Source organism: Dermochelys coriacea, chromosome 12 (genome assembly GCF_009764565.3).
Source record: "Dermochelys coriacea isolate rDerCor1 chromosome 12, rDerCor1.pri.v4, whole genome shotgun sequence".
In the NCBI taxonomy this organism is placed as follows: domain Eukaryota; kingdom Metazoa; phylum Chordata; order Testudines; family Dermochelyidae; genus Dermochelys; species Dermochelys coriacea.
In genome coordinates this window covers 11,386,404-11,401,113 of record NC_050079.1, presented here as the reverse complement: position 1 = coordinate 11,401,113, position 14,710 = coordinate 11,386,404, and the positions used below count along the sequence as shown (strand labels likewise).

At 43.0% G+C, this 14,710-nt stretch overlaps 1 protein-coding gene across 2 annotated transcripts; it reads right to left on the bottom strand.

The window, feature by feature from the left end:
- Window positions 1-2,088: 2,088 nt before the first annotated feature.
- Window positions 2,089-13,406, bottom strand: LOC119841070 (ferritin heavy chain A-like). Of its 2 annotated transcripts, none has more exons than XM_043494835.1 (4): window positions 13,152-13,406; window positions 11,188-11,334; window positions 10,265-10,390; window positions 2,089-2,360 (listed from the first exon to the last, which is right to left on the bottom strand). In XM_043494835.1, the coding sequence occupies exons 1-4, from the start codon at window positions 13,266-13,268 to the stop codon at window positions 2,247-2,249; spliced, it is 504 nt and encodes a 167-aa protein (XP_043350770.1). In that variant the 5' UTR covers window positions 13,269-13,406; the 3' UTR covers window positions 2,089-2,246. The 2 variants fall into 2 exon arrangements, with proteins under 2 accessions (XP_043350770.1, XP_038223995.1); XM_038368067.2 differs by lacking the exon at window positions 2,089-2,360 and adding an exon at window positions 5,914-6,184.
- Window positions 13,407-14,710: the final 1,304 nt, after the last annotated feature.

The window sequence follows — 14,710 nt, the reverse complement described above, 5'->3', positions numbered from 1 at the left end:
ACAAAATGAAGCACACACTGATAGGTCTTCTCTTCCATTCATTCCTAGGAAGCAGCTCTTAGCATCTGGAATGGATCCTGCTGCATACCAGAGCCACATCAGAGAAGAAAGCGACAGATGACCCTTTGGATAATGCATGCAGCAGTGGGATGTGGGAGTCAAAGAATGGAGTTCCTGAATAGTCTGTAAGGGCAATACTCCATTTACATAGAATATCTCACATATTAAGCCATCTTGGAAATCTGTTCCTCCCAAATTAAACATAGACTTAAAGCAGGATTCCCTTTGTAAAGCAACTTCAAAGAGACTGGGAGTCACAAAATGTACCTTGACACTGAGCAATGAGTTGTAGAAAATCAGTGACTTTGAACGCGGGTGCTGGTATCAGATCTCATGGGGCGGGGCAGCAGAAAAGGCAAAGAGCAACACTGACAGTCGCTTGGCCCTGCTACTCTTCCAGTTATCACTATGCTAGATTACGAGACTACACAGAGCCCAGCTTTCAGTAACCATGTGTTTATTAACAGCCTCTGCGTAGATGTAGCTCTCCGGTGCTATATTACTCCATGCAGGATATTTGAGGACAAACAGGTTTCAAGCTGTCACTTTCTTTAAATCTTCTATTGCACCTTCTATAAACCAAATGGCATCAGCCCCATCTCTAACTTCTCAACAAAGATAATTTAACGTCGTATTCAAAATTCAGCTCCTTTGAGTAGAAAGAGGCTATTCCAAAGGCACCTATCAGCATAGTATCTATTAAGCCAAGAAAAAACCCTAAAAAATGGAAACTAGGTTTTCTTTTTTTCTCTCTCTCTTGCTCCTCCCCCTATGTTGGAGGACAGATGCCCTGAGTGTTTGTTCCCCCCACCCGTTTTTTTTTCAAAGTACTATTTTATCTCATTTACCCCGGCAAGGAGTTCTGTAGCTGTGATCCTGCCACAGAACAAAGGAGCAAGATTGCACCTCTGCCTCCTGACATGTATATACAATACTAGCCTGAAGCAGGTGAGTAGGTTCCAGCCATAGCCGATATACGTATCTAGTATCCAATGAGAGGATGGTCTATGCAGGAGAGATCTCAGAGACTCACGCACATGCACAGAGATTTCCTGATTCAGGCGGAGTAGCAAGTATATACAACAACAAGTGGGTCTAGCCTCAAGTAAGTGGGGGGAGGGATAGCTCAGTGGTTTGAGCAGTGGCCTGCTAAACCCAGGGTTGTGAGCTCAATCCTTGAGGAGATCATTTAGGGATATAGGGCAAAAATCTGTTGGATGATTTAATTGGGGATTGGTCCTACTTTGAGCAGGAGGTTGGACTAGATGATCTTCTGAGGTCCCTTCCAACCCTGATATTCTATGATTCTATCTTAGTCACGTGTGCACCCACAACCAGGGGATTTCTAAACCCATTCATACTAATGGCACAATTCCTCAGCTATCAGGAAGCTCAGTCCACTACTCACACAATTACAGTGTGACATCAGATGATTGATGGCAGTGTTCTTGTATTATTCACTCTTGCCTTGAACTCTACCCCACTCATTTGCAGTGCAGCTCCTCAGCAGAAGAGGGGGTGTTCTGCTTTTCCTTTATCATACACACACCCAGAGCAGTATCCAGTTATCCCACCCCCCTATCCCAAATAGCTAGTGATGCACTATTAGTAGTCATCCTAACAGAGACCTATCATTCAAATGCATTGACTTTAGAGCACCAGGCTTATAGCTACAAAGGACATGGGTAGAGGAAACACTTGACAGGTGAATATCCTGATTAGGGATATTCCTTATCCCTCTTTGTGGGGCAATAATGGCCTCAAACTACACGTTAAATGGCAGATGTGCCTGGTGTGGCATGCAGCTGCCATTTATGCACATTGGGTCACTTCAGTAGGATTTGATATTATACACTGGCAGCTGCACAAGAAAGTGGATTTTAGAGTTTACGTATAGTTTGGGCTTGCAGTGAACCAGGCATGGCCAACAGCCATCCATACATTATGTAGCATACAGTCATTTCTATGTCAGCCCCTGTTGGCAGGGGTTCACAACACTGACAAATTTAATTAGAGCACCCTGTAAGTAAAGTCAGATGAGCCACAGGTGAGCACCATATTTTATTCTCATACATTGCAAATAAGGCAATACATCTATGCGCTGGTGAGCCAGCATCATGGACTGGTTCTACACCATGAAGTTCAGCTGCTCTTCCCTAGGGTGTGCTTGTCGAACAGGTACTCTCTCATGCCATTCTGGGGCACTCCCCCAGGCGCTTCAGGTTAGTGAGATGGTCTCCCAGCTGCTTGATAGCCTTCACCTGCTCCTCCAGGTAGTCAGACTCCAGGAAGTCACAAAGCTGCAGGAGGATTACAAATAGGAGTTAGAAGCACAGTTTTTTAGCTATTGCAGTTACTCATTAAATGGCATTATCTTGTGAGGGGACCTCAAGTTTCAGAGATGAACAAGTCTGTCAGAGCACTCTCACTGTCTGCAAAGAAACCAGTCTGGATCATGTCCCTAGCAATGGAGGCTGTATGAATTTTGGAAGGTGCCCCATCAGTGCGTGAGAAGCTGTCCAGTTTCCTAAAGGCGCTGCAGGACAGGGCATGACATATGAGGGTGTAGTCATATACCTATTTGAAAGCAGACTTGACTCTTCCTCTCTATCATCTTCATAATAGAAATATTCACCCTTCCACTACTCCTTGAGAAAGGAGGCTTGGAAAATATGTTCTAACACTTGCCTTTTGGAAGGTCTGTCCTACACAGGTCCCTCTGTGGTCTGTGCTGCTTCCCAAATGAACCCCAATTGTCCTTTCTGAACCACCCTCCTTGGTATATGGGTAGTGGAAGAAGGTCCCTGCCCATGGGGACTGAATGCCTTCCAGGGAGAGGAGGGTTAGGGTTAGGCAGCTGTTTTCCCCTTCTTACTCCCAGTTCACTCACATGGGGATCATTCTTCCCAGTAGCCAGCTTGTGCAGGTCCAGCAGGGCCTGGTACAGAGTCTTCTCCAGCTGCAGGGCGCGTTGCAGGGCCTCCAGGCTGTTCCCCCACTCATCCCGCTCTGGCTTCTGTGCCAGAGAACAGATTCACATCCTGCAGTGAGATCCTCTCATCTTGCTTCTCAGCAACAGCATTTTCATAGCATTAATTTTCATTCCCTGGAAGCTGCATGTATTTCAGTTTTCTTTCCTCATCACAGGGGAAGATAATGCAGTTAGGTGCAGGGGAATAGCAAAAAAAAAAGTTTCTCCCAGGCCCCTCAAGTTCTGTCAGTGCTCATGTACACCTGTCAATATTAGTCATTTGAAGTTCTAGTTGCTGAATAATGTCCAGTGCTACACCAACTGTTGCAGTTCCAGCCCTAGCCTTTCAAAAAACAATCTTTTCTGTTGCTGCTAGCTGGGGCCTCTTCCGTCACTGAGAGGCCTATGGCTGATGATGTGAAGATGACTCCAGAGGCCTAAGTGGAGAGGAAAGGACTTGATGGCAACAAACAGCAGCGTGAGATACAGCAGCACAGCCCTGGGAATATTGGCAGTAGTAGTCACAGGAACAGCAAGCAGCATTTGTGGCAAGGGTAAAACCAAACATAACACATCTTATTGCACTTGAAGGAATCTGTAGATAATTACAGAGTTTTCTTCCATTATTAAATGTCACGATGGGGCCAGGAGATGAAATGTGTGTGTTTTAAAAAACAGGCAAAAGTGGCTGTAGGTGTCCCAGGACCCACATGCAATGATTTCCTCAATTTTTTTCCCCCAGTGGAAGGCAATGCCTTGCTACCTTTTTATTATTCAAAACATTTTATGGATGCACCTTCAAAATGTCAAACACTGATGGCAGCTGGCCTCTGTCCGTGCAGGAGGTCTGGATGGGAGTGAATGAATTTTAAGAAACACAGTGACAGGAAGAAAAGGAGGACTTTGTGGCACCTTAGAGACTAACAAATTTATTTGAGCATAAGCTTTCATGAGCTACAGCTCACTTAGCCATTGTCCCTCTGAGATGTCACACCTAGTTTTCTTCTCTGCCTTTCACTCCAAAAAAACCAAAACAAACAAACAAACAAACACAGATTTTAGCACATAGAAAGAAAAGCTTGATCCTGGTTCCTTCCACAATCATACCAGAGGGCAAAAATGAAAGGAGTTCTGCCCCCCCCGCCCCCGCGATCTTATGCACAGTGGAAGTGGGTGAATCAATTAATGAATGTCCTCAATAGCCTATAATACTAACAGCCCATCTCAGCCAGCTTGAAAATCTGCATTACACATTTTTATTATTGGCAAAGCTAATTCAGAGGGATCAGGATCACAATGTTGCAAAACAACATCCAAAAATACTTGAGCCAAAAAATTTCTGCCAAACCATTGTTTATCACATGCAGATCTGCTGCTGGAGTAAAGATTCCTGGACAGCCCAAGATGTCTTAACTAGCCTCTCCTGTGAAGGACAGTAATGGAGAAGTGAAGGGAAGGAACAAAACTGGCAACATCTTGTCCCTGCCAGTCTTCTGATTATCAGCATGGGATCAGGGCCCCCCCCCTTAGATGGCACTAAACCCTTATGAAGCATTACACAATAGAAAATAGAATTTTTTAAAAAGGTTTCTTGTTAGTATCTATATGTGAGTGAGTTTAGCAATCTTCCTTCCAAGGAAATAAGACAAGGAAGCCATGGCATTTACGGCATGTCAACAGTAGGCAAAGGTAACTACTACAAGCCAAGATCACTAGTCTTTCATACTGATGCCTTAAATACAGTTACTCTACCATTTCTCACTCTTCTTTTCACCAGCTCTATGGTGCCTTTTTAGAAAGGAGAGCTCAGTGCTAAGAGAACATTGAGGAGATGGCCTTTGAACACATTCAGCCTTGAGTGGTACCTGGCTTCATTCTCAGGGAGCTCTGTAACCATGGTTCTCAGAAATCCAACATCAGAGCCCTGTAAACAGGAAGGATACCACTGTGCTTAGGAAGGGTTCCTCCCTCCCCTCAACTACAGCTTTCCAGGTAGCTTCTGACAAAATAGGCTCTCTGCCAATTGCAAACTGCTGCCTATAGAAGTCAGGGGGCAGAAGAACAGTCCTCTTGTGAGAGGTTACCTGGAAAGCTCTATTTGAGAGGCACTAGACTGCTTGCAAGGGCAAGCTAGTACATGGCATCATTTTGCTTAATCAGAATCTTAGAGCATAGTGTGCTGACTTCTACTGGTGCCGGAGGGTGCTCCCACCCCCATTCCAACCCCTTCCCCAAATCCCCACCCCACCTCTTCCCCACCTCCTCCCCTGACCATTCCAGGTTCCCGCTCCTCCCCCTGGAGTTTGCTACAGCTGTTTGGCAGCAGCAAGAGCTGGGAGCTAGGCTGAGGAGCAGGGACACGGCCCACTCAGGGAAAGAAGTTGAGGTGGGGTGGGGAGGGGAGCATGGCTACCAGTGGGTGCAGAGCACCCACTAATTTTTCCCCGGTGAGTGCTCCAGCCCCAGAGCATCCACAGAGTCGGCACCTATGTCTTAGGGGTAAGAGATTTTCACCCACTACCTACAGTGATGGGGGAAGACGGAATCTCACTGGTGTGGAAATACTGCCTGGAGAGCCAACAGTATGGCAGACTTGAGTGGAAGATAGAGATAGGTTGGTTATTAAGTGACTATAAGAAAATAAGTTCATTTGTATGAGCAGTAGTTTCTGAATCTGTTTAGGGTAGTGGTTGAGGGATAAGACAAGAAGTGACTGAGCCTTCAGCTATGAAGGAGTGTTACGTTTCAGATTCCTGCTGAAGTAGGCATAGTCAAGAAGCATATGCATGTTATTAAATGTGTAGTAGTTACAGGCAATAGAACTCAAAATACTGTCAGTGCTCTAAGCCAGTTCACTACAGCACAAAATAAAGCCAAAAAAAAAAATATCAAGTTCAACTCAAAGCCATGTTTTATTCACAATGTTTAGCGATCAGTCAATTTATCTTCTCTGTGCACAGAGGCGTCACCAAGCTAGGTAGTATCTTTGAATGAAGTTCAGCTGCTCTCCCCCAGGGTGTGCTTCTCAAACAGGTACTCTCCGGTGCTATTCTGGGGCACTCCCAGGTGCTTCAGGTTGGTGAGGTGGTCTCCCAGCTGCTTGATGGCCTTCACCTGCTCCTCCAGGTAGTCAGACTTCAGAAAGTCACACAGCTAAAGAGAGAGTTTATGAAGAATGGATATCACCTGTTCTGTTGTACTGTCACTTGATGTTTAAGTGATTTGTGTAGAGAAGACTAAGAACTGGAATTTCAGTCCTATAAAGTTTTGCTACATCCACATTTCATCCAACTCAACTGGTAGGCAAGGTCCCAAGGGAATAAAATATATGGGGTGGGGGGGAGAAGGAGGAATTGGAGAGCTGCAAGTTTCTGAAAGAAACAATATTAATGGCATAACAGTAAACTATCCCAATGTGGAGAAAAGATAGGAAGAAGCCAGTATGGCTCCATCAGCAGCTCTTTAATGACCTTTAAAAAAAATGGAACCATGGACAAATTACTAAGGAGGAGTCTATAAAAGAATATCATACATGGATGAAAAAAATCAAAAAAGCTAAGGCAGAAAATGAATTACACCTAACAAGGGATTTAGGAGACAATAAGAAGAGGTTTTAAAATGCATGGGCAGCAAGAGAAAGAAAGGAAGGAAGGTATAGGTCCTCTACTTAGCAGGGAAGGAGAGATAACTATGACGACCTTGAGAAAGTTGAGGTTGTTAATGCCTATTTTGCTTCAGTCTTCATTGAACAGGTTAATTGTTTTAAGCATCTGGTCACAATAGGAAAAGAACATTTTAAAGAATATTTAGATAGGCCCTGCTGACTTGAATACATCCAACTTAATGAAATTCATCTAGGGTACTTAAGAAACTAGCTGAATCAATCCAAACAGGTAAAGGACTTGGGGAATTATAGATCAGTCAGTCTAACTTAGATACCTGGAAAGATACTGGAACAAGTTATTAATCAGTTTGTAAACACAGAAGATAATAGGGTAATAAGTAACAGCCAACATGGATTTGTCAAGAACAAGCCATGCCAAACCAATTTAAATTTCCCCTCTGACAGGGTTACTGGACATATTATTCCTTGACTTTAGCAAAGTTTTTGATACGGTCTCTCACAGTATTCTTGCCAGCAAGTTAAAGAAGTATGGGCTGGATGAATGGACTATAAGGTGGATAGAAAGCTGGCTAGATCATCGGGCTCAACAGATAGCGATCAATGGCTCCATGTCTTGTTGGCAGCTGGTATCAAGCGGAGTGCCCCAAGGGTCAGTCTTAGGGCCAATTTTGTTCAATACCTTCATTAATGATCTGGAGGATGACATGGATTGCATCGTCATCTGCAAACTTGCTGAGACTAAACTGGGAGGAGTGGTAGATATGGGGGAGGGGAGGGATAGGATACAGAGGGACCTAGACAAACTGGAGGACTGGGATAAAAGAAATCTGATGAGGTGCAACAAGGACAAAAGCAGAGTCCTGCACTTAGGATGGAAGAATCCCATGCACTGCTACAGACGAGGGACCAAGTGGCTAGGCAGCAGTTGTGCAGAAGAGGACCTAGGGGTTACAGTGGACGAGAAACTGATACGAGTCAACAGTATGCCCTTGTTGCCAAGAAGGCTAATGGCATTTTGGGCTGTATAAGTAGGAGCATTGCCAGCAGATCGAGGGATGTGATCATTCCCCACTATTTGGCATTGGTGAGGCCTCATCTGGAGTAGTGTGTCCAGTTTTGGGCCCCACACTACAAGAAGGATGTGGAAAAAATTGGGAAGGGTCCAGTGGAGGGCAACAAAAATGATTAGGGGGCTGAAGCATATGATTTATGAGGAGGGACTGAGGGAACTGGGATTATTTAGTCTGCAAAAAAGAAGAATGGTGGGGGGGGATTTGATAGCAGCCTTCAACTACCTGAAATGAGGGTTCCAAAGAGGATGGATCTAGACTGTTCAGTGGTAGCAGATGACAGGAAGAGGAGCAATGGTCTCAAGTTGCAGTGGGGGAGGTTTAGGTTGAATGTTAGGAAAAAAAATTTTTACTAGGAGGTTGGTGAAGCACTGAAATGAGTTACCTAGGGAGGTGGTGGAATCTCCTTGAGGTTTTCAAGGTCAGGCTTGACAAAGCCCTGGCTGGGATGATTTAGTTGGGGATTGGTCCTGCTTTGAGCAGGGGGTTGGACTAGATGACCTCCTGAGGTCCCTTCAAACCCTGATATTCTATGATTCTACTGACCTAGAGGATGGGGGAAGCAGTGTAAGATTTTAGTAAGGCTTTTGACAGTCGCACATGACATTCTCAGAAGCAAGGAAAATGTGGTCTATATTAAAATTACTATATTATGGGTACAAAATTAGTTTAGAGAACATATTCAAGGGGTACATTTCAAAGGTTAGCCCTCAAACTGGAAAAGTTTATCTAGTAGGATACCACAGGGGTCTGTCCTGATCAGGTACTAGTCAGGACTTTCATCAATGGCTTGGATCATGGAGTAGAGACCATCCATTTAAAAATCTGTAGATGACACCAAGCTGGAAGAGGTTTCCAACTCCTTGAAGGACAATTTTAGAATGTAAAATAACCTTGCCAAATTGGAGAATTGGTCTGAAATCAAAAAGATGAAATTCAATAGAAACCAGTGAAGTACTTTGGACTTAGGAAGGGGGGAAAAATATGGCTATACTGGAGAGAGTCCAGGGGAGAGCAACAAATATGATAAGAGGTTTAGAATACCTGACCTATGAAGCAAGGTTAAAAACTGAGCATGAGTAATCTTTAGGAAAAAAAAAAAAAAAAAAAAAAAAAGAGAGTGAGCAAGGATCCATAACAGTCTTCAAATAGGTTAAGGGCAGTTATAAAGAGGATGGTGATCAATTGTTGTCCGTGTCTACTGAAGGTAGGACAAGTAGAAACAGGCTTAATCTGCAGCAAGGGAGATTTAGGTTAGGTATTTGGAAGAGCTTTCCAACTGTAAAGATAGATAAGCCTCGGAAAAGGTTTCCAACGAGGCTGAGGAATCCCCACCATTAGAGGTTTAAGAACAAGTTGTACAAACATTTGTCAGGGATGGTCTAGGTTTACTTGGTCCTGCCTCTGCAGAGAGAGCTGAACTAAATGACCTCTTGAGGTCCCTTCCAGCCCTACATTTCTATGATTCTTGCTCTGGATGGAAACCTCAAAAAATTGAAGTTTCCTAATCAGGACAAGATATCACACCCACACCCCCAATTCAGAAACATTTAACATCACATTTTGGCTAAGTTTGATATGGAACCTGTGAGCTGCTGTGGTGTCTCCCAGGAGTTGGAATTTGGGTGCCACATGCCCCCATTCTCCTCCATAAGCCTGAGAATCCAATCAGACAATATTCCATGAATGATCCACCACTGTGATTCAGCCCAGAGAGGAAATTGGTGTACCATGCGAGTTGTAGCATGGACAGTGCACTCAGCCAAAAGAAAAGGGGGACATAAGTCACCTGAAACCCCATGAAGCACCATGGCATCTCAGGAAGATGAGAGATTGTGTTAAAATGACCCAAAAGTTAAATGGTTCAGATTTTCTCCAACAGAAATCTGAAAGATATTGGCAGAAAGAGGTTTCTCTAATGAAACCTTTTCAGTTTTGTAGAAAACTGATTTTCCATCAAAAATCATTGACAGAAGATTCCCATCTTGCTCTAATTGTGGACCAGATCCTCATTTAGTAGAGGTCACTTTTGACATCATTTGTGAAACCAGCATAGCTCCATTGAGGACTCAGGCCTGCTTCTCAGTGCAGGGTTGAATGCCAAGCAGCCTGTTCATGGCCAACTACATAGGGAGAGATATTGTGTCAATAGTATGTCATTGAGCGCTTGCGGTTGAAACACCCTCCATTTTGTGAGATTACCATTACATGGTGAAACTGGTAAGTTAGGGAATCTCAAAGAGATAAAGGTCTTCTAGTCTGAAAGATTCTAAACAGGCCAACAGCTACTGTGGTCATATTACAGGTTTCAGAGTAGCAGCCGTGTTAGTCTGTATTCGCAAAAAGAAAAGGAGTACTTGTGGCACCTTAGAGACTAACAAATTTATGCTTATGCTCTAATAAATTTGTTAGTCTCTAAGGTGCCACAAGTACTCCTTTTCTTTTTGTGGTCATATTAGAAGTCTCCTACTCCCCACCCAGAAAAGGTATATGGGAACATACATCTTCGCTTCAGTCTCAACTCGCATACATACTCACATGAGGGTCATTTTGCTCTGTAGCCAGCTTGTGCAGGTCCAGCAGGGCCTGGTTCAGAGTCTTCTCCAGCTGCAGAGCACATTGCAGAGCCTCCAAGCTGTTCCCCCACTCATCCCGCTCTGGCTTCTGCACAAGCCCAAACAGAAAGTTATGTGCCCTTTCACAAATGGCCTTCTAGCTTCACTTACTGATGTCTGTGCCTTCTGTAGTATGCAATACCGCTGTTTGGCCAAGCCCCACTGCTTCACTTTCTATCACTCATGTGCTTCACTGGCACAGAGAGTTTACTCCCCTCACTGGGCTTTTGTTTAACTTGTTTTCTTAAGTATTCCTATTTAAAGAAAAAAGAAAAGGAGTACTGGTGGCACCTTAGAGACTAACAAATTTATTAGAGCATGCTCTAATAAATTTGTTAGTCTCTAAGGTGCCACCGGTACTCCTTTTCTTTTTGCGAATACAGACTAACACGGCTGCTACTCTGAAACCTATTTAAAGAAATATCCTCAATGCTGTATCAGACTGTGGTAACGCCAGCTAGAGTTAACATTTACTCAGGCTGGTGTGCTGCAAGCGTCTTGCACTGGTAGACCTGTATGACTATCAACTTGGCAGGACATTTACCTTGGTTTTCTCATCCAAACACTTTCCTCAAACCACCACCTCTTTACCACAAAGATTAGCAGATGCCAGCCACCTCTCTCCTCCAAGAGAGGACATGAATACATCTATTTCTGAAGACCATACCTCATCAGAGAGCTAGGCAAATGAGTCAGATAGCTCTCTAAATATTTGGCTGTTACTTTAACTCATCGGTCATATTCCTGTAGGAGTCCATCAATTACAGGCAAAAATTATACCTAAAACAAATATATAGACTCCTTAGTTCCAGAGATCCTTCTCTTACATCCTGATTTGTTTCTCACCTTTATGTCCTGCAGGATAACACGTCCTCCTTGTCTATTCTGGTATTTCATGAACTTCTTGGCATGTTCCCTTTCCTTGTGGGACTGCTTCCTCTGGAACTGGGCCATGTGCATCAGGGCCACGTCATCACGGTCAAAGTAATAGGACTGGGGAAGAGGGACAGGAGATCAGTGGAGGCAATTAGACCTAAAGAGAGAGACTATATAAACAGATCGGTCATTAGACATGGATCCAGGTGAGGCACGAGTTGTCAGTCAAGTGTTCAGCTACCTATTGAACGCCATGTGTAATAAGGTGTGTACGCAATGGACATTGTCTGAACACTCATGTAGGAACTGCCTGACTCTATAGCCCATCTAATCCAGTATCTCATCTCTGGCAGTAGCTAGCATCAGTTACTACAAAGGAAGGTCTAGGGACCCCTCATTAGGCACAGGTGATGCAATCTGCCTCCCCATGAATACCTCATCCTAAAACTAACAAGAAGAGATTCATTTAAATGCTGAAATATGAGGTTATTTTCCAAAACTTCTGTATTAACTGTTTTAACTCTAGGTATTCTTGTTATCCATATAACCATCCAATCTCTCTATGAATATTAATAAATTCTTGGCCTTGACAACATCCGTGGTAATGCATCCCACATTAAGTGAACAAATACAGCCTTTTTAATCAGTTCTGAATGCTACCATTTGCTTTTGTTGAATTATGTCCCCCATCTCCATACAACAACACACTGAGCTGCTCATTGAGCAGATAGCTTCATTGAGTTATCCATAATGAACACAGCCACACCCTTTTAAAAGCAATTGAAACATTAAAGTGCAATAGGCACATATATTCTTAGGTGATTATACAATGGGAATTACAGTTCCAGCCCCTTCCTTGCTATTGACTCAGCCACCTCAGATTTAGAGCTCTCTTTTCCCTACTTCCTCCTCCACACTCGTCCAACCACTTGGTTGGAAGCTCTGAATGGCCACAGTATAACATGGGAGATGTAGTTCTCTATTTCAGACTCCCAGGGTGGACTACAACTACCATGAGGCAGCTCAAGCAGATGCAGGTCATTGTCAAACCAACCTGAAACAAAACATTTTGAGTGTCCATGAAAAATGTTACAGTATTTCCTAATTGAGGCTTTTTGTTCTACAAAAGTTTCACAATTTCATCCTAATTCGAGACAAAAAAACAAATGTTGAAATATCAGTTTCTCCTCAGAAGAATAAAATTCTCATTTTCAAAAAGATGTGCTACCTGGTAACTGCATACTGCTACATAGTAACAATATACAGTTCAAATCTAAACTACACTTGTAACTGGATAGTATTTCCCCTCTATATATCTATGAGCACCCCATGCCAGAAAGGGGTGCTCTATTTTGAGCTACATATTTTTCAGAAGTGGTAGGAAAACTAGCCTGAGTGGAGTATAAAGCAATAAGTATATTGGGGGACTAGATTAATTAAATTAGAAATATTAGAAGGGCTGAATATTTACAGTTTGCTTTAGAGAGGACCACGCTAGGGCAGACAGACATAGCAAGTATATAGATATTTGACAAGTATAGACATCAAGTATGACAAGACATTTAGGCTGATGCCTTGAAGGATAGCTAGGAATTATGCACAGAAATAGACTGAATATCACAAAAGACTTTTGATAAGATTTATTAGCCTGTAGAAACTATGATTTAGGGTTTTGAAAGCTGTACAAACTAACCACCAAATTTAAAGAGATAGAAGTATGATGAGAAACCATCCTGATTTAGCAGAGACATCTAACAGGTCTTCCCCCCCCCCCCCCCCCCGTACTTTTAAAAAATTAAAAAAAATAAAATAAAACAAAAAAAGCCCAGCTTCTAAATTTTGCCCCAAACAGCTGCAGTTCAGAGCATTGCTCAGGAAAAGAACTTTTAGAAAGGTTTCTGTTTTAAACCATTAAACATACAGCCAGCACTCACCATTGAGAGATATACATAGCTAGCATACAGTTCCAAGTTCACCATCCGATTGATGGCAGCCATGCATTCACGATGAAAGTTTTGACACAACTGGGATTCCATTACACTACTACTCATAGCTGGATATAAATTTCAGTATAAACCAACAATTTAAACACCACTGAACCCAGAGTTTGGGTTATGTTCCACATCTCGCATTAATACTTTTCAGAGTAGGATGGATGTACTTGTCATGGACACTCCAACCAATTGAACTTTCTCCCCTCATCCAAAAACCAGTCAGCATTTCTGGGGATGGTTTGTAACAGAATTGCCCCACCTGATTCAGTAATACAGAGCACCTGTTGTCCTGTAACTTTAGGGGTTTACTGACACTTTCTTAGAACAGCATAGTCACTAAAGGAAAATCTCTGGTTTTCTTGCACTGAGTCCAAAGAAAGGGAGTTAGTAATTACACCCAATTTCCCAAGGAAAAAGTGTTAGAATGGGAGGTTTGAAGGAATTATGCCTGTAATGGCATGTCTTATTGTTTCCAATGCTATCTTTTGAATGGTGTCAAGGTTACTTACCTACCAGAAAAGCTGTTTGATAATCTGCCTATTATATAGAAAGCTCTGAAGTCCTGCTTCCCCTGAACTACTCAGTTCATGGGTCTAGATCTGGAATTTTGGATTGATCCATTCTAGAGTGGAGCCAGCTGCAACGTCCAGACCCAGATCTGAACATCCTCAGAGTTCAGGTATTTTTGGATGTGGGGTTTTGGTTCGGACCCACCTCTAGTTTCTGTAGGTTCAGGTCAGCTGGTGTGTGTCACAGAACACAGAGCAGTGATAGCGGAAATATCAGAGAGTAGTGAGGTGAAATCTGTGGCAGGGACAAAGGAAATCAGCAAAAACAATCAGGAGCTGATGAAACACTAGTAAGAATCTGATGTACCTGACAGGAGCATCTTCAGAACGTAGAGGAGTAAGAACAGTCAAGACACAGAAGGATAGGGAAAAAAATCAAACTGAAGTGGGAATAAGAAGAATGTGCCATGACATGTGCTAATGCATTTGTAAATATGAGGAGCTTAAGTAGAAGTGTAATAACCGCTGTGGCCGTGATGGTTCACACACTGGGGATTGAATTGGAGAACCTCCAGAATTTAAAAATTGAGCGACTACAGCTTGAGTTTAAAAGCTAAAGCTTTCTCAGTGAGGCCGTAACAGACTCGTATCCTCTATGAAAGGGACACTGTGTCAGACCTATAACACACACCCGGGGGTTACATGGCTGAGTTTGTAGTTCTTGACATTACAGATGAGTTCTTCAGAGGATACACTCTCTTTTTGGATTTTCTGATGGTCGCTGCAGAAACAGAAACATTCATATCCAATTTTCTAAGAACACCAGAAAATGGAGCTAATGGATCTATTGAAGAAAACGCACTCCAATATATTTTTGCAAAAAAGGCACCAACTCAAGGAACACACATTTCATTTATAAAAACATTTTTATTTATGTGTATTATGCATATGCTGGAGAAATTGTTCACCAAGGCACATGGTGCCATTGGA

Excerpts from the sequence above, each read along its gene's own strand:
- LOC119841070 (XM_038368067.2), bottom strand. The coding sequence starts at position 13,268 with ATGAGTAGTAGTGTAATGGAATCCCAGTTGTGTCAAAACTTTCATCGT. Across the intron at positions 11,335-13,151 it reads GCTATGTATATCTCTCAATG|TCCTATTACTTTGACCGTGA; the intron begins GTGAGTGCTGGC and ends CCTCTTCCCCAG. Across the intron at positions 10,391-11,187 it reads TTATCCTGCAGGACATAAAG|AAGCCAGAGCGGGATGAGTG; the intron begins GTGAGAAACAAA and ends GGGCTTGTGCAG.